The sequence below is a fragment of the Canis lupus genome, chromosome 23, assembly GCF_003254725.2.
Source record: "Canis lupus dingo isolate Sandy chromosome 23, ASM325472v2, whole genome shotgun sequence".
NCBI classification, from domain to species: domain Eukaryota; kingdom Metazoa; phylum Chordata; class Mammalia; order Carnivora; family Canidae; genus Canis; species Canis lupus.
In genome coordinates this window covers 8,008,193-8,028,307 of record NC_064265.1, presented here as the reverse complement: position 1 = coordinate 8,028,307, position 20,115 = coordinate 8,008,193, and the positions used below count along the sequence as shown (strand labels likewise).

The 20,115-nt window shown below is 41.8% G+C and overlaps 1 protein-coding gene across 4 annotated transcripts in view; it reads right to left on the bottom strand.

Annotated features, from left to right (window-relative positions):
- The window catches only part of OXSR1 (oxidative stress responsive kinase 1), a 94,809-nt gene extending 76,914 nt beyond the window's left edge, over positions 1-17,895 (bottom strand). For 2 of the 4 annotated variants that reach the window (XM_025461304.3, XM_025461306.3), the window contains exons 1-2: positions 17,092-17,310; positions 1,558-1,670 (exon numbers count right to left, since the gene is read on the bottom strand). In XM_025461304.3, the coding sequence (XP_025317089.1) occupies positions 1,558-1,670; positions 17,092-17,161 (183 nt within the window). In that variant the 5' untranslated portion in view covers positions 17,162-17,310. Of the gene's footprint in view, positions 1-1,557; positions 1,671-17,091; positions 17,311-17,754 lie in introns of those variants that run through there. The other 2 variants (XM_025461305.3, XM_025461309.3) reach the window with 2 other exon arrangements.
- Positions 17,896-20,115: the final 2,220 nt, after the last annotated feature.

The window sequence follows — 20,115 nt, the reverse complement described above, 5'->3', positions numbered from 1 at the left end:
CATGTTAAAAGTTCAATGTATAGTTCTATTATCTCTTTTCCTTTTATTCCAATATTCCCTAATACCCAGTACAGACTCTACCAGAAATTAAATCCAATCTCGAAGTAGAAAAGACTTCTGGAATGTCAAATCATCCCAGTGCTACTAACTCCTGCTTTTCTATCACTAGCTGTACATGATCTTAGAGAAATACTTAATAAGATAACATTAGTTCATATCTGAATGGCAGTTTATAATTTTCAAGTACTGGATCATTTGATCCTTAAGAAAAACATCACAAAGGGGGCACCAAGTGGTTCAGTCAATTAGGCATCTAACTCTTGATGCTGGCTCAAGTCATGATCTCAGGGTTGTAAGATGAAGTCCCATATCAGGCTCCGCATTCAGCATGGAGTCTACTTGAGATTCTCTTTCTCCCTCTGCCTCTCCCCCAACTCTCTAAATAAATAAATAAATAAATAAATAAATAAATAAATAAATAAATAAAATCTTTTAAAACAAAATAAAAACCTCATGAGGTACATAAAGTAGATGTTAATATTTCTATTTTAAGCCAAAGAAACTGCGGATTTACAAAGTTAAATGATTTGAAAATTTATCCTATGTCCTTTGCTGATCACTTACCACATACTTGAAACAACTCAGTGTCACAGCTCATAAAAGAAGTACAAAATAATCCCTGTGTGTGTAGCTTTTAATGCCAAAGAACATCTCTTGCAGCTATGAATCCTTGAGACTCCCTTTCTTCTCTTTTTCTCTAGCTTTTGGATAAGGAAATGCCACCTCTACCTGTCTTCTTGCATCAAGGATCAGAATGCAGATTGGTGGTACCATATTCTTAGGAGCCAGGGCCTTTTAAAACATATTCCAGGGCCACCTGGGTGGCTCAGCAGGTTAAGTGTCTGCCTTTGCTCAGGTCAGGATCCCAGAGTCCCAGGATGGAGCCCCACATCAGGCTCCCTGCTGAGCAGAGAGTCTGCTTCTTTCTCTCCCTTCGCCCCTCCCCCTGCTTGTGCTCTCAAATAAATTGATGAAATCTTCAAAAAAAAATTTTTTAAATAAAACATATTCCATTTGACCAGGTATCACAATTGCATGATACTAGTTTAAGGAAAGAGAAAAGTAAAGAAGTAAATGATAAAAACAGGAAAAAGTCCAATACGAGAAATAGGTTATAAATAAAATGTGGCTTCCCTATGCAACAGAATACTACACATACTGAAAGGCATGTTAATTCATATTTATAGACACAGAAAGAATTCGATAAATTTTTCAATGAAAAGAACAATGATTACATTATCATAAAAATACACAAATATTTAAATTGCACAATCTTAAAGACTATATAGCAAGTGCAAATCTCAGAATGAGAGGATTACAACTAATTTTTTTCTATTTACCTGGATTTTTATAAATTTTACAATAAACTTTACTTAATGAGCAAATCACAATACGTTTTATAAGAAAAGTAATCAAAAATTTCAAGTTATTTCTCACTCGAACATGAATATACAGAGGAGTATATTTCTCCACATAAGAAATATGAGATGTGCATACCAGGAGTTCATCCATGCTAGTTTGACATTTCTCAAGGTTTATCCGTTTGATTGCCACTTTCTCCTTCTTAGGGGCACAATATGCTGCTTGGACCACAGCCGTTGCTCCACTCCCTAAAGATAAATACATAAATAAGTAAATAAATAGATATATAGATAAGAACATGATATTTCTAATTCCCACACAATTTATTTTATTATTATTTTTTAATTCCCACACAATTTAAACAAGAAAATAATTCAGGGTGCCTGAGTGGCTCAGTCAGTTGTGACTGACTCCTGATTTCAGCTCAGGTTCTGATCTCAGGGTCATGAGACTGAGCCCTGCATCCATGCTCAACACAGAGCCCTCTTAAGATTTCTCTCCCCCACCCCCTCCTCTCAGCTCATGCACATGCTCTCTCTAAAAAGAAAAATAGATAATAAAATAAAATAAACAAGAGAATAATTATCTTGTTCCTACACTCAACAAAAGATAATACCCTAAAAAGTAGGGTGTAAGGGTGTCTGGGTGGCTCAGTGGGTTAAGCATCTGCCTTCTGCTCAAGTCATGATCCCAGAGTCTTGGGATCGAGCTCCCCCCCCCACCCCCGCATCAGGCTCTGTGCTCAACAGATTGCCTGCTTCTCCCTTTCCCTCTGCAGCTCCCCCTGCTTGTTCTCACTCTCTGTATTAAATAAATAAATAATAAATAAACAAACAAACAAATGAATGAATGAATGAATGAATGAATGAATAAATAAATAAAATGTTTTTTTGAATGGTGGGACAGGGCAGCCCGGGTGGCTCAGCAGTTTAGTGCCGCCTTCAGCCCAGGGCGTGATCCTGGAGACCCGGGATGGAGTCCCACATCAGGCTCCCTGCATGAAGCCTGTTTCTCCCTCTGCCTCTCTCTCTCTCTCTCTCTCTGTGTGTCTCTCATGAATAAATAAATAAAATCTTAAAAAAAAAAAAAGTAGTTAACTGGCAGAGAGAAAAGGAAAGCTTATCATGCCAAAAAAAAATACACAGTATTGTCCTTAAATGTCCATTTCCCCCAATTTACGAGTCATATTATTATGTATTGTTACCAGAAGTAATTTCCATTTCTATCTCTGTAGAAGCCACTTTTAGGCAAACAGCCTTGAGCAATGGAATGCAGAAAGGGCCCATAGTAACCCACAGACCCACATCAAAATATCCATAGGCTCTAACTAACCAATGGGCTACTTACATTTGTCTCTTTGTTTCTGTGTCTCACTCTGCGTGTGTGTATGTGTACGTTTGTCTGCCTGTCTCTCCACCTCCCACCTTCCCTCTGTCTCTCTCCTTTCCCTCCCTCTCTGTCCTGCCGCTCCTTTGCGATGTTTTCAATAAACTTCTATCTCCTCTCTCCTTTGTTCTGCCTGCACCACTGGCTTCTATCCCATTGTTGCCCCACATTTGGGGGCCTCCATCAGACTGAGAGCAAAAAATACCACACCATCTTAAAACGAAATATTCAAATCTTCCAGAAGATTTCTGGATTTCTAAGAAATTTCAGAAATTTCTTTCTAGGAAAGAAAAAAAGCCTGGTAATGATTTTGAAATCACTTTCAAGTTACAAGTCAACTTACACGAACACGAGAATATGGTACCAAAAAAAGACTATCTTAAACATGAACTAAGAGGTTACCTTTGTTTATACAGTCTAACAGTGAAATATGTTTTAAAAAGTCAGGCTCAGACATCATGTTAATTTCCATTTACTCTTTGTAATTATCACTTATTTCAGTGTTAAAATTATTTCATTAATTATTTATTGTTCTTATATATTCTCTCAAATATTTACTTTAAAAATAAAAACATACAAGCTACAATAGCTAACACTTTGTAATACAAAGTTTTCAATTTTAAAAATCTCTTCACAAAACCATAGCAAGATAACATTTCACATCCACCAGGATGGCTGTAATCAAAAAGACAGACAATAACAAGTGTTGGTAAGGATGTGGAGAAACTGGAACCCTCCTGCATTGCTGGTGGGACTACAATAACATATTTGCTTCAGAAGAGTCTGACAGTGCCTCAAAATGTTAAGCACAGATTACTACACAACCCAGCACTTCAACTCCTAGGTATATACCCAAAAAAATTAAAAAACATGTACACATAAATAATTTCACACAGACGTTCACTGCAGTATTATCTGTAAAAGCCAAAAAGTGGAAACAACCCAAATGTCCATCAATTGAGGAATAGAGTAAGAAAATGTGGTATATCCATACACCGGTAATACTATTTGGCAATAAAAAGAAATGACTATTAATACATGCTATGACATGGGGATCCCTGGGTGGCGCAGCGGTTTGGCGCCTGCCTTTGGCCCAGGGCGCGATCCTGGAGACCCAGGATCGAATCCCACATCAGGCTCCCGGTGCATGGAGCCTGCTTCTCCCTCTGCCTATGTCTCTGCCTCTCTCTCTCTCTCTGTATGACTATCATAAATAAAAAAATAAATAAAAAATAAAAAAAAATACATGCTATGACATGGATGAACCTTGAAAACACGCTAATAGGCCAGACACAGAAGGCCATATATGGCATTGATATACAGAACAAAGGCAAAAGAAAATAAATTGAACTTCCTTATAACTGACAGCCTATTGACAAGTACTTGAGACAGAGTGACCTTCATCAAGGAACTTAACTGCCTCAGTGTTAATACTTTGCTAGAGGCAAAAGGCAACCTTAGCTTGCCATTAGCCTGAATTCCAGGATCCTGTAAAAATCCCTTTGGAAACTTCTTCTATCTCTACCCACCCATCCAAGATATGTTAGCAGTCATCATCCAAGCATATGGCCCACTGATACACATCTGAAGAGTCTCATGACTAAGATTTTACTAGACAGCAGTAAATAACATTTTCCTAACAACAGCTAGCCCCTCCAGGTCCTGGAAACCTTGCTTCCAAATTCTTTACAGACTTATGCTGCCCCCTCCCAACTTGAAAATACATAATCAGTCACTCCTCACACCACCAGTGCAGCTCTTTCTGCCCAGAGTCCTGTCCCCATGCTTTAATAAAACCACTCTTTTTGGCACCAAAGATGTCTCAAGAATTTTTTCTTGACCATTCACTCCCAGACCCCAACATTTCACATCAGTATGACTCTATTTATGTACAATGTCCAGACCAGGCAGATCCATACATGCAGACAGTAAACTAGAGGTTGCCAGAGACTAGAGGAAGAGGGGAAGTAGGGAGTGCAGCTAACGGATATGGAGTTTCCAGAGATATGAAAATGTTCTGGAATTAAACATTGATGATGGTTCCATAACTCTGTGAATACACTGAATTGCACACTTTAAAAGGGCAATTTATGTTCATAGTATGTGAATTATATCCCAATAAAGCTGTTACTAAAAAAATTTCTTCAAGTAGGACATCAGATTTCTAATAGTATAAATGTGCTACAGATATTAAAATTTGAAAATAATTTACATATACAATTATATAATTCGAGAATTTGTTTGTTACATTGAAATCTGTTTCAAAGTCCCTGATCAAAGCCATAGATATACAACCAGTCAACACTGACATGGATAAACCCAAATCACAATTATAACAAACTAAGCAAAAACTCTGTACAAAGCTCATGTCATGCAAAATTCAAAATGAAATCCAATATTCAAGGACACATTTGCCATTCAACAACATTATCCAATAGTGTACTTGAATTATTTTGACAATAGTTTAGGACCACTAACACATTCATTGATAAGTGATCCAATAGATTACTACTGAAATAGTTTGCAGTTTGCTTTTTTGGTGAACTCCCTTTGTTTTGCACGAGTAGGACAGAATTAGGCAGAACAGTAGTGGCTTGGCATTAACTATTCCTTTCTCATCCTCTTTCCAAGTTCTTTCTGCATGGAATCCCTTTAGAAAACTCTAACAACTCTTGTCTTCAGTGAGAGGCTGCTGCCCTACTCTGGGAAGCCCCAAAGGAAGGAACCCAATCATGAAGGTCCAGATCTGTCCGGCTGAGAGGCTTTCTTAAGTCACAAAAAACACAATGAGGCCTCCACAGGGTACCTTTGGTCCTAGAAAACAGATGTCTTCTAGTATGTAAATATATTCCTCGATGTTTTATCATTTTAATTTTTGCAAATGTGCTAGCTACCTAGTGGTAGCTTTTAAACCAGTGTTTTGTTTTGTTTTTTAAGATTTTATTTATTCATTCATGAGAGACACATAGACATAGGCAGAGGGAGAAGCAGGCTCCCTATGGAGAGCCCCTTGTGGGACTCAATCCCAGGACCCTGACCTGAGCCAAAGGCAGACACCTAACCACTGAGCCACCCAGGCGTCCCTTTAAACCAGTATTAACTCAAGTCAGTTACTGTATCCCTGGATGATCAAGCACTGATTATTTATTTTATATATATATACAAAATCTGAAATGCTAGCTTTAAGCACACTAATGTCATATCATACATAAACCAAAGCTATGCTGGCATTAAAAACAGACAGCAATTTGGGGTTTAGTTGTTATTAATTCCTAGTCATTATTAAACACAGAATTAATTTCACTAATAACGAACACTAACCCTAGGTATTATCAGTCATAATTGTCTACATACTAAAGTACCTTCTTCTACACAAAAAGTCACTCATTTAATAAACAAATATCCCTAGAAACAAGATGTGATTTAACAAATGGCCAAAGGGCAAAGTCACCAGCATTTCCCACATTTAATGATAAAGAGAGACTTGCAGGCTCCAGTTGTTCCATGCTAACAATAAATCACTTTCATTGATCTTCATGTTTTCTTCCCCAAACACCAAAATATTATTCAGCAATCAAAAAATATTTTAAAGTTGTAACATAAAGGTGTGTATGGTAATGCAGTAAGAACTCAATACACAACACCACTAATTCAGAATACCAATCATGTTCTATCCTTCATTAGAAAAACTTTCACAGAAAATAACAATTAATAATGTGAATAAGAGGATAAGGAAGAATATCTTTATAATGTCTTTATAATCATTTTAACTATTCATCAATTTTTAGTAAGACTTTGAAAACATACGATTAGAGATACAAATTTTGGAGCCCCTGGATGGCTCAATTGGTAGAGCATGAGACTCAAACTCAGAGTCCTGAGTTGGAGCCCCACATTAGGCATGGAGCCTACTTAAAATAAAAATAAAATAAAGATTTTTATTTAAAAGATTGAAGGACATCTGGGTGGCTTAGTGGTTGAGCGGCTGCCTCTGGCTCAGCGTGATCCCAGGGTCCTGGGATTGGGTCCTGGACCGGGCTCCTCACAGGGAGCCTGCTTCTCCCTCTGCCTAGTCTCTGCCTCTCTGTGTCCTTCATGAATAAATAAATAAAATCTTAAAAAAAAAAAAAAAAAAAAAAAAAGATTGAGAGATACAAATTCTTAAAATATTTTAAAGCATGTTTCTTTATGAGGAATTTTCAAACTACAAGTCATTTTCAGAGTTTCAACCATCATTTTCTTGGAGTAAAAAGAGTAAAATAGAAAAAACATCAGTATGCATGGCACATAGTAAAAGCAAATGTTATTTTGTAAAACATTTACTTCAGTATAAATACACATGCAAATTGTAAAAGAGATCTCTCAGGAATGGTTTAGTGAAAAGTGTAAAAGCTACTGCTCTAATGCCCTCTACTAATGGACTAGTAAGAATAATAATATAATGGAAAATGGAAACCAATTTCCAATAAAACATCCTAATTCAGACTTTCAAAAACTTAACACAGGTGTGTATCCTCCATGCACCTAGGTCCCAGTTCTTCCACTCTTCTGTCCTCTCCTAGTGAGCTCTTAAACTGCAGTCTTAGCATACATGCATACAGACAGAATGCATTAAATATACAAAAATATGAGATTTTTCCTGAAATTCCTCAAATTGGGTAACTTCATCTCTCAAGACAGAAAAGGAGATGCCCAAAGGAGGACTAAAAAAATTATTGGTCTCTGGCCACTTTACTAGACTCAGAAACTTAAAAAAGAAAGTTAAAAATGGATATTATTCCTAACTGTGAGAAAAATAAATACATAAACCAAATCAGTTAAAGATAATTTCCTCCAAATTTTGGCCAGACATCATTATAGCAGATACATATTCGAAAGATTTTAAATGTTATTTAGTATGGTTTTACATTCACTAAAGAGTACCCAGACTCTTCATTTTGAAAGATGATTAAGGCACTGTCACCTGAATCAAGGAAAAATATAAGGAAATTACATTTTTGAAAACCCTTTTCTCTTGTCAGCATCACACTGAAAATTAAAGCTTCTAGAACTGGTGAAACAGCTGTTAAGAATAGTCAACATCATAAAAATCATGCTATTCTCTCTATACAAAAAAAGATGAAAATAAAGACACAGTGCCATATGCTTTGAGTAATTATTCACACAGCCTGATGGTTTTGTAATGAATCATCTCTGTCCCCTGTTCACTCTGGTAATCTCTCATCTCAAAGGATGGTAACTCCATCCTTCCGGATGCTCCAGCCAAAACTCTTAGAATCTTTTCACATCTAATCCAATGGCAACTCTCTAACTCCAAAACATGTTATACCCAGCAACCTGATTACTTCTCACCAACTCCAGTGCTCTCTCTCCACTGGATAAACTCTCCTTCCAGGGGCACCTGGGTGGCTCAGTGGTTGAGCATCTGCCTTTGGCTCAGGTCTGGATCCCAAGGTCCTGGGATAGAGTCCCACATCAGGCTCCCCTCAGGGAGCCTGTGTCTCTGCCTCTCTCTCTGTCTCTCTCATGAATAAATAAATAAAATCTAGATAAATAAATAAACTCTCCTTCCACCCTTACAAAACTATTCTCTACATAGCAGCCTGCATTACCCCTTTAAAACACAGTCATAATAATCCTCTGCTTAAAATCCTGCAATGATTTTCATTCTCACTCAAACCAAAAGCCAAGTACCCACAACGACTTACAAGACTTCATCCCATCTTATGGTCAGAACCACACAACCCCACCACCTTACTTTTCTGATCTCTTCTCCTGTCTGCCTCTTCACCCCATCTCACTCTGCTCCAGCCACTCCTGCCTCCTATTCCTTAGTCACATGAGCATGCTTCCATTCCAATTTAGAGCCTTCACCTCTCCCTCTGTCTGGAATAAGCTTCCTGCAGATAACCACAATCTTCATTTTTTTCACCTCCTTCAGGTCTTTTCTCAAATGTCTCTTCTTGGGCAGCCCCCGTGGCGCAGCGGTTTAGCGCCGCCAGCAGCCCAGGGCGTGATCCTGGAGACCCCGGATCGAGTCCCCACGTCAGGCTCTCTGTATGGTGCCTGCTTCTCCCTCTGCCTGTGTCTCTGCCTCTCTCTCTCTGTCTCTATGAATAAATAAATAAAATCTTAAAAAAAAATCAAATGTCTCTTCTTTTGCTTTCCCTGACCTATTTAAAACTCACTTCCAGGGGCGCCTGGCTGGCTCAGTGGGTGGGGCTCACTACTCTTGATTTTGGCTCACATCAAGGTCTCAGAGTCCTGGGACTGAGCCCCGCATTGGGCTCCACACTCAGTGTAGAGTCTACTTGAGACTCCCTCTTCTCCCTCCCATACTCTCTCTCTCTAATAAATCTTTAAAAAAAATTTTTTTTTAAATTCACCTCTATCCCTAGCAGTCTCCAACTCCTTTCTCTGCTTTGTTTTTGTTCTTTATCACTACTAGATCATAAACTCTACAAAAGCAGGGATTTCTGTCTGCTTCACTGACATATCCCTAGCATCCAGAACAGTACCTGGAGCATAACAAAAGTTCAATAAATATTTGCTGAATAGACAAATCAACTGAGCAGTGACATACATTTTCAAGGAAAAAAATTACTCATTTAAGGCAGAGCAAACACAAATATGGCCCAGTCTTCACAGGCATAAGCTATGAACTCATTATTACCATCATGAGCATTAACATCTATTGAACGCTTATTCTGTGTGCCAAGTACTATACTGAGCACTTTCTTTACTTCCGTTTTGTTTTGTTTTTTATCTAATACAATAATAATTATAAAAATAAGACTTAGGTCATAAACTAGTCAGGTGCAGAGTAGAGACTAGAAACCAGAACTACATGATGACTCAACACCATGCTCTTAACTGGTAAGCAACTACTTCTTTAGATTAAAGCTAACATTTATTAACTGCTTGCTATGGTTAAATTATTTACTTGTAATGTATTATTTAACTATTTTCATTTTTTAAAAAAACCACCAAGGCCAACATTTTTAGTTGCCTATGCAACATACAATTTTCCCTTCATCTTTAATAAAAGAAGTTTGACTTATTCTAAGTACTAATGTGCCCAGCTTAAAAAGTTTTATTTCATAGCCTCTCTTGCAAATGGCCAAATTACATGGTTCTGGCCAATAAACTAGAAATGGAAGTCATTGAATGAGGCTTAGAGGAAAGAAAGTTCTTTGAAAAGATGCCAACTCAGTCATCATGTGCCTCTGTCCTTTTGCCATATTCTTCCAGCCTGGAACACAAGAATGAGGCTAGGTGTAGAACAACTAACTACGTTGCAACTATAAGAATGGCAGTTACATGCTAAGTGCAGTGAAGTAAAAACTAGGAGACTGGATGGTTAATTAGGGCATATAGGTGGCCACTCCAGTTACAGAAGGGAAAAAAGGTACTTTATTAGGACACTATAATTTGTTTTCCATTACATGCAGCCAAATGCAATCCCTAACTGATACAGCCCTATGAGGTTGTTAGTCCAATGCTGGCCTTTACTGATAATATCACCATAGCTAAGTCTCCTGACCAGGGGAAGAAAATACACTAACCACTCAACATCATTCTATTGATAAAGTATGATGTCTTTCACATTTACGGAGGGGCTGGAGGTGGGATCCTGGAATCTGTACTTGAAAACCACTACTTTAGATATCAAAATGTGTGGCTAATAAACAATTAATAAAAATAATAAAGGAAAGGGAAGAGGATCCCTGGGTGGCTCAGCGGTTTAGTGCCTGCCTTCGGCCCAGGGCATTATCCTGGAGTCTCGGGATGGAGTCCCACATCGGGCTCCTCTGCCTCTCTCTCTCTCTTTCTTTCTGTGTCTCTCATGAATAAATAAATAAAATCTTAAAAAAAAAAAAAAAAAAGGAGAGGGAAAGTAGAGAATAAAGCTAATTGAGTTTGTCTTCACCAAAGTGTCAAAGCTGGGTAAATCATACCTTATTAAAAACAGATCTTAAATAACAATTTTCAAAACCTAATCCAAGGTAAACAGTGAGTATGGAGACTTTCCAAGATGTAGGAAATTAAAAGATAAAAGGCACATGGCACAGCCCCCACCAAATTGTTTTCTCTATCTGCCATCATATCATATCCTTGACAATGTCAAAGATGGCAAGGCCTTATGTAGCTGTACTACCATGTCCACCATAAATCCTGAAATCCATCTAAACTTTAATAAGATCTAGAAAGAAACAAAGGGGCAGCGATGTTCCATTAAATATTACAACAGATTCTAAGTATTTAAGTGTTATAAGATTTCAAATCATACAGTATTTCATATTTCATGGTAATACCAAAAATTACAAAACATAAGGAGGAAAAAAAGAGATAAGAGGAGAAAAGAGATAACGAAAGTCATTATGTTAAGGAACATTCAATGCAGGGGTGCCAGCATGGCTCAGTTGGTTGAGTGGTTGAGCATCTGCCTTCAGTTAAGGTCATCATCCCAGCGTCCTGGGATGGAGCCCTACACCAAGCCCCCCTCCCCCCGTATCGGGCTCCCTGCTCAGTGGGGAGCCTGCTTCTCCCTCTGCCTCTGCCACTCTCCCTGCTAGTGCTGTCTCACACTCTAATATATAAATATAAAATCTTATAAACAACAACAAAAAAAAGGTGCATTCAATGCAAACTAAACATTTTCTCCACACAATTACACTTAATCTACATAACAGCCCCAATGTTATAGGTAACATTACCTCCATTTTTTAGACAAAAAGCAGACACTAAAACCAGTTATATAAATTGCCTAAGATCACACAGCTAATAAAAGGAAAAGCCAGGGTTTGAATCCAGGTCAACACAACTCTAAGACCATACTCTTCCAGCTGTTTCAACACATGTCATACAGTACAACACCTGATTATAAATTCTAATACAGTAATAATGGTTAGGATGGAGCTCAAAAACACTGAGAGGTGAATGAGTGATAGTGAAAATACTACTAACATCTTTTACAAGTAATTATACTTAAAGAACTTCAAATCTTGCCAAAGCGTGCTTCAGATGATATAATTCTTTAAAAGGAAGTCCTTTGAATTCCCAATCTGTATGCTTTTATGTTCCAGGAAGGGAATTTTTCTTTTCTCTATAGGATTTTGTCAGAAAGAGAGAAAACAAAATAGAATGTGAAAAACAACTAACCCTACAAATATTTAAGGATTTTATTTATTTTAGAGAAAGAGAGAGCGAGAGAGAGCAGGGATGGGGCCGGGGGGGGGGGGGGGTCTTGAGGAAGGGTAAGAGAGAAACCCACACAGACTGAGCTCTGAGTGCGGAGTCTGAAGCAGAGCTCCGTTCCATGACCCTGAGATCAGACCTCAGCCAGAACCAAGAGTCTGATGCTCAACAGACTGCATTCCAGGCTTCTCAACCTTACAAATATTATAGGCTAAGCAGCAGGTGAAAAAAAAAATTACATATCAAATAAATGCAAGTACTTTGATCAGAAAGGAGGCATCAATTAATCACTGCTTTAAAATACAATTCTTTGAAAACAGAAAATTCAAATGATCCTCCAAACCTTTATTTTCTGAGCTCCAATCATTTGATTCTCAGAAAAAATTAAGTGTAATTTGAAAAATCACAAAGATTCATTTTGATGATTATAGCTTACTAGAAAACATTGTATTCCAAACATTTCAGCATGGAAGCAAATTCAGAATAAGTCTACACCACTTTGTTGAGGCTGGGTACTTATAATAAGCTATAATTCAAGGAAAAACATTTTTCCCCCTCCCTCCTGGGAGGATGGGTGAGAGAAGACACAAGGCGTGGAATGGAAGGATGTTAGGAACTTTAGTGAACTTACAAATGAGAGGGAGACATTCAAAATTTACAAAACCGGAGACACAAAAGAAAAATTCGGGGCATCTAGGTGGCTCAGTCGGTTAAGCATTTGCCTTCAGCTCAGGTCATGATCTCTGAGTCCTGGAATCGAGCCCCCTCATCGGGCTCTCCACTCAGCGGTGAGTCTGTTTCTCCCTCTCCCTCTGTGATCTCTCTCACTTTCACTCTCCCTCAAATAAATAAAAGCTTTAAAAAAAATTAAAGAAGAAAAATCTACTATATCCAAAAGGGTCACCTTCAAAATATCTATTAGATTTTTCATTGTAAGGATATTCCCCCTAATTAATTTCACTTAAACCTTCAAAATTTCCCTTAGACCATAACCACTATCGTCCATTTAATATATAAAAACCAATCAAATTCCTACATAGAAACAAGGATACTGAATTAGGCAGCAGGAGAGTAGAACACAGGTATTTGCTGTGCCACTAATTAGCTCTACGATTTTAGACAGTCATTTTATCTTTTTATGCTTCAGTGTCTTCATCTGTGAAACAAGATGGTTCATCTCATCTCACACCATACATTAAAAAATGAACTCATAGGGATCCCTGGGTGGCGCAGCGGTTTGGCGCCTGCCTTTGGCCCAGGGCGCGATCCTGGAGACCCAGGATCAAATCCCACGTCGGGCTCCCGGTGCATGGAGCCTGCTTCTCCCTCTGCCTGTGTCTCTGCCTCTCTCTCTCTGTGTGTGTGTGACTATCATAAATTAAAAAAAAAAAAAAAAAAAAAAATGAACTCATAATGTACTGGAGGCCAAAATTTAAGAGCTAAAACTGTTAACACTTGGAAGAAAATACGGGAAAGAAAATCTTTGTGATGTTGGATTAGTAAAGATTTCTTAGTTAAGCCATCAAAAAAAGCACAATCAGTAAAAGGAAAAAGTAATAAATTAAACTTTATCAAAATTCAAAACTTTCTGGCCTTGAAAGTCACCATTAAGAAAATGAAAAGACAAGCTAGGGACCAGGATAAAAATATCTGAAATCATCTATCAGGTGAAGAACTGACCATCAAACAAACACATCATACACATACATACATACATACATACACACACACACACACACACACACACACACACACACCCTTTAACTTAGTAAGAAAACAACCCAGGGACAACCCAATGGGCAAAACATTTGAATAGATATTTCACCAAAGGAGATATATGAAAAGCTAATTAATAAGCACATGACAAGATGCTCACCATCATTAGTCATTAAAGAAATGCAAAATAGAACCACCAGATACCACTTCAGACCCACCAGGATGGCTATAATCAAAGACAACAAATGCTGACAAAGATAAATAGGAACTCTCATACATGGCTGGTGGGAATGTAAAATGATTTTGAAAAGGCTTGTCAATGTCTTAAAAAGTCAAACATAAATTTACCATGTGACCCAGAAATTCCACTCAAGGAAAATGAAACATGTTCACATGAAGATTTGATGAGTGAATGTTCATAACAGCATTATTCCAAATAGCCAAAAAGCAAAAACGACCCAATGTCCATCATGTGGTGTCCAATAAAAAGGAATAATGTATTGATATAGGCTACAACGTTGGTAAACTTCAGAAAATATTATGCCAAGTCAAAGAAACCAATGAAAGGATCACGTATTATATGATTATATTTACATGAAATATCCAGAAAAGGCAAATCTATAGAGACAGAAAGTAGATTTGTGGTTGCCTGAGGCAGGGGGTGGGAACAGGGAGTGACTGCAAATGGACATGAGACATCTTTTTGGAATGATGGAAATGTTCTAAAATTGGATTGTGGGGATGATTGAACAACTCTGTAAATTTACCAAAAAATTATACACTTAATTATACAATTATACACTTAATACAGGTGATTTTGTGGTATATAAGTTATAACCCAGTAAAATTGTTTTTACAAATGAAAAAAATATCATGCTAAGTAAAAGAAGCCAAACACAAAAGACAATATGTTATTATGATCTCATGTATATTAAGTGTCCAGAAAAGGCAAATCTATAGAGACAGAAAGATTTGTGGTTGCCTGGGGTTGGGAGTGGGAACAGCGATTAACTGTTAACAAGCACAAGGATCTTACTGGGTGATGAAAATATTCTAAACCTGGACTATGCTGGCTGGGACACAGCACAGTAAATTTACTAAAAAACACTGAATTTTGTACTTAAAAATGGGTGAATTTTATAGCACTAAATTATACCTCAGTAAAGTTAATTTTAAAAATAAGATGGTGAAGGGCTGCAAGGGTGGCTCAGGCAGTTAAGATCTGCCTTCAGTTCAGGTCATGATCCCAGGGTCCTGGGATGGAACTCCATGCATCGTCAGGTTCCCTTCTCAGCGAAGAGCCTGCTTCTCCCCCCTCCTTCTGCCCCTCACCTCAGCTCCTGTGCTCGGTCTCTCGCTCTATCTCAAATAAATAAATGAAATATTTTAAAATAAATAAAAATAAGATGGTCAAATCACATTATAGTCCTTAACCTTTTACCTATGGCCCACCTTAAGATGAAAACTAACCCTATCCCTGAGGACTGAGACTCTCTTTTGCCCATTCACAGACACCCTACTTGCTTGAGGATAACAAATTAATAAATCTCTAAAATCTCTAGAACCCTAGAGCCAATAAATCTCTAAAATCTCTAGAGCCATCTTAACTACTAGGCATAAAAAAATGACCACAGAGGGATCCCTGGGTGGCGCAGCGGTTTGGCGCCTGCCTTTGGCCCAGGGCGTGATCCTGGAGACCCGGGATCGAATCCCACATCAGGCTCCCGGTGCATGGAGCCTGCTTCTCCCTCTGACTGTGTCTCTGCCTCTCTCTCTCTCTCTCTCTCTCTCTGTGACTATCATAAATAAATAAAAATTAAAAAAAAAAAATGACCACAGAAAGATGTATACTGTACCAGAAAGGAAGGCAAAATTCCTCTTCTAAAACAACGACAGAGATCCTCCTCCTTTACTTTTCAGACATCATTTTCAAATCTCTCACTTAATTTCTTCCTCATAGGATATTGACTGAGGGACTGAGAAACAATCAAGACAGAGACCTAGCTACCTGTCTTTAGAAACAACCGGTATATGTCGAACACCCAGCAAGGACACTGGGTATGACGTGGCGTAAGGAAAAAGATGTGATTTCTTTCAGATAAAACTTAGCCCAGATTTGTTTTGAAACAAGAGGCAAAAAAAGAAAAAAAAAAAAAAGGTATAAAGTTTCCCTAAAATACAGACACACTGCAATAAACACACCTCTAAGACAGCTACAGTTTTCAGCCAGTCTTTGTTATAAAACTAATTATAGGACAGGATGCTGATCTAGCAAAGCAGACAATCTCCTTCCTCCCGTACAGAGGGGTCTGCTCATGTCAGTTAGACCCAGCTTCTGTGTAGCTGAACCCACCCCCTTTTGATTTCTAAAGTCACTGGATTATTGTTGTCCAACAAATACTCCCCTCATCCCAAGTCTCCGCCCTCCCCCCCCAATCCCTGGTGCCTAAGAATTACAATCCACATTTGTGCAAGTTTTGGTCCCTGCCAACTGGTATTCCGGGACCTCAAAACCACTCCAAACACAGCAGCCAGATCCGTCAAATAACGCTGCCTCTGCCTGAAGCCCTCCAACACACTCAAAATTCTAAAATCCTTACCATGCCTGCGAAGATCCCCCTTCTACCCTTGCCAGTTTTCCTCCAGGTCCTGAAACACATCAAGCTCTTTCCCTCCTCAGGACCTTTGCACTTCCTCATCCCTCGGCAGGGAAAAATCTGCCCTGGAACCCTAAGGCTGCTTCTCATCCTTCCGCGCTCCTCTTAAATGTCAACGCCTCAGAAAAGGCATTTTCCTTGAAATCACCCTAACCAGGTCTCCAGGTCACCCGCTATCAGAACATCTTGTTTATTTCCTTCCTAGCACTTGCCAAACCTTGCAATTCCTTCTATTTGTCTGGTTATTCAATGCCTACCTCCCTGACTAGAAAGTCCGTCTCCAACAGCGGGAAGTTGTGTCTACGCAGCGCGGAGCCCGGTACCTTCAGCTTCCTCTAGAGAGGATCTCCAGCTCCCCCAGCTCCACCCCGGCAACGTTTGGCACTTCGTGAGCACTTAGGTGTTGTCACACCCGCGCGGGAATGCACTAAAACCCCCTGCAGACGACCCCCCAAATAGGGAGCTGTGCCCACAACCCCAACAGCCGCTTCTCGCACAGCCTCCCAAAGGCCTGTCCTGTGCCCGCACTGCTCTTCCCCTCCCAGACCCGTCTATCGCTCCGGTTCAAGTATCTGTCACTGCCCACATCTCCCCCGAGCCCCGCCAGCCTCACTGGCGCGCAGCACAAACCCGGAGCCTCCCCCCGCCCCGCGGGTGCCCACGAGCCTCCCCGCGCTCCCGCGGGTCCTCCCTCGGCGGCGCCGGCTCTCACCGATCACCTCCTGCAGCTCGTAATCGTCCCTGTTGATGGACCAGGGCAGGGCGCTCGAGTCCTCGGACATGACGGCGGCGCGGCTCGCGATCCTCCCTCAAACTCGCTGACCTCTCTCGTCTCCTCGCCGCGCCTCCCCCACCCCCAACCGCCGCCGCCGCCGCCGCCGCCGCCGCCGCCGCGCCCCCACCAACCGCCTCGGGAACAGCCACGGGTCGGACGGCGTCTGGGCGCGGGGTCACCGCGCGGCAGAGCGGCGGGGGCTCGAAGCTCCGGCGGACCTCGCCCACTGCTCCCCGGCGGCCGGCACTCCTCGCCCGGCCCAGGTCCCGGCCTCGGCCTCCGCCGCAGCAGCTACAGGGTATTCGCCCGGGCCCAACCCCTCCGTCCCGCCCTCAACCCCAGCCCCACGCACGGGCCAAACTTTCCCTTCTCCCTCCACCTGCCGACACGCAGCGCGCTGACGTCACCGCGCCGGGCAGGCCCAGCCGTGGCCCCGCCTCCGGCCGCCATCTCAAGTGTGGCTGCGCAGGCACCCGAGCTAGCAAGAATCCCGTGAAGGTAGAAGTTGACAGTGGGAGGGAACAAATGGTTAGGGAGAAGTTCAGAGAGGGTATCGGAAAGCCAGAGGAGAGCTAAAGTAGACCAAGACGGTAGCCACACCAATCATGGCGACCGAACGACGGCCGAGCGGAGGGGGCGGAGCCGTTCCTGGCGGCTGGGGCACGTTGCCGTCTCCGTCGTCTCATTGATTGGTTTGTTTGAGGAGGACTCGGAAAGGCCATGGGTGGGTGCGGACGTCAGTCAAAGTTAATCCCTCCTCCAGACTCTCGGCGCGCTTCTCAGCGCCGGGGCCGCTTCAGAATCGCCGGTGCCGTGGTCGCTTTGCCCTTCTCTGCCGCGTGATGTCACGGCGTAACCGTCACACCCTCGAGACGTGCCACCGGCTCGTCCGGGTGTGGAGAAGCCGCCCGGCGCAGCTGGGTGGGGTAGCCTTGGGGTGTGGACAACTGCCTGCTGGAATGAAAGGCCTTGAGCTGCGGGACGAACGGAGCTGGGAGCTTGCCCCTTGACGACGCTGTTTTCAAGGCGGAAGCGCTCCCCGCAGCGTCTGTCGCCGCCCTCGGGGTCACGTTGTTGCGCAGGGAGGGGGGTCTTGTCCATTCTCAACTTTGGGCCCAGAGCCCAAGTGAGCACCTGCCTTGCGGAGCCTCGAAACGTTGGGCTTTTTCTCCTGCCGCAGCTTGGTCCGTGGGGCTCGGCGTCGTTGCAAGGGTCTTGACTTCCGTGTGACTCACTAAACCTGAGTTTGTTAGGTTGGCCACTGAGGTCCGTTGGGGAAACTCCTGAGGTGAACATTGAAGGCTCTTGGTAAAGTGGAAAAAAGCACCAGCAAGAATTGGGCCAGGTGCTGAGGCGGTTCCGTCTTGAAGGTCCGTGAGGCCGGTAGTGGTCCTTAAGGGAGAGAGCGCTCCGCCGAGGCGCCGGGGCCCCGGGGCCCTGTGCTGGGCTGTGCTGGGCTGTGCTGGGCTGTGCTGGGCTGTGCTGGGCTGTGCTGGGAGGTGGGCCGCTGACCGCAAGACAAGTCCGCTGGGTCTGCACCTGCTTGGTGGAAGAGGCGGCGTTTGTGCCAGGCCCTGCAGTCGTCCCCTGATTTCAACAGGCGGAGACTGGGAAGATAGGCCGTTCCCGTCGCGAGTTTGAAAGCAGAACACCGGCCTTGCTGCAGGAATTGGTTTCGGTCATGACCACGAACGCCTTGGCTGCCATACCTTGCCTTCCTTTTTGCAGGGAGAGGAGGGATGAGGAGCACATATGTCAGATGGGAGCTAAACATCTGACGGTAAAGAGTAGCGATCTCAAGGTTTGTACCAACAGAAGAATCCGTAGAGATTGTTAACCTGGGAGGGTTAGCCTGCAGGGGCCTTGGACAGACCTCAGAAGCCGTGTACGTTTTTTGTTTGCTTGTTTTACTCCCTTGAAATTCTATGCAGGGTAGTATATACTTCAGGGAGAGAGTTTTTTTTTTTTTTTTTAAGAAATTATTATTCTTTTTAAAGATTTTATTCACTTATTCATGAGACAGAGAGAGAGAGGCAGAGGGAGAAGCAGGCTCCACGCAGGGAGCCCGACGCCGACACGGGACTTGGTCCCGGGACTCCAGGCTCACGCCCTGGGCCGAAGGCAGGCGCCAAACCGCTGAGCCACCCGGGCTGCCCTAGGGAGAGATTTTGACCACCTTTCTCCTTACCTCTTCCCCCATGGAAAGTAGCTACTAACCTAATAGTGAAAATTAGTGTATTGATTGACCCACATTCTTGGTGGGCAGGGAGGGCCACTCTACATTCATTAGTGGGTTCTCTGCCTTCTGCACACACACACACAGCTTCATGGTGTAGTTGAGCCAGGATACGCTCTGCAGATCTGGTCATTTTATTTTGCCTGTCTTCAGAGCTTTCTTCATGTGGCCTGATAGAGGTTAAGACTCCCATGTTTTTAATAGCAGGGAATTGGTGGCTGTTTGAGCCCAGGAGCCCAAACCTCAACCTCTTTCTCAACTTCTGGAGTATCTTTCGTGTGAGAGTGCTGTCATAAACACCGAGTGTACAGCGGTAAACAAAGTGCCTTGGTTCCTGTTTTCATGGAGCTTATAATTTGGTAGAGAAACAGTAAACAACGAAGCAGATACATAGGTAAATATGTTATAAAGCATCATGTAGAAAAGACCGGTACAGATCTCCAACTTATGATGGGGTTATGTCCCAACAAACCCATCATAAATTGAAAATACTGTGAGCACTAGCCTGGGAAAAGATCCAAATTCAAAATTTGAAGTACAAGTTTACTGAATGTGTATTAGTTTCGTACCATCAGAGTCTAAAAATTGTAAGTCAGACCATTATGGATCAGATCCATCTGTATACTGTGCTAGAGGATACTTAAGGAGTTTGGAGAACACCCTCTATGAGAAAACAGGAAGCCAGCCGTAGCAGAGAATAGTTAAAACAGGTGAAAGGGGTTTGA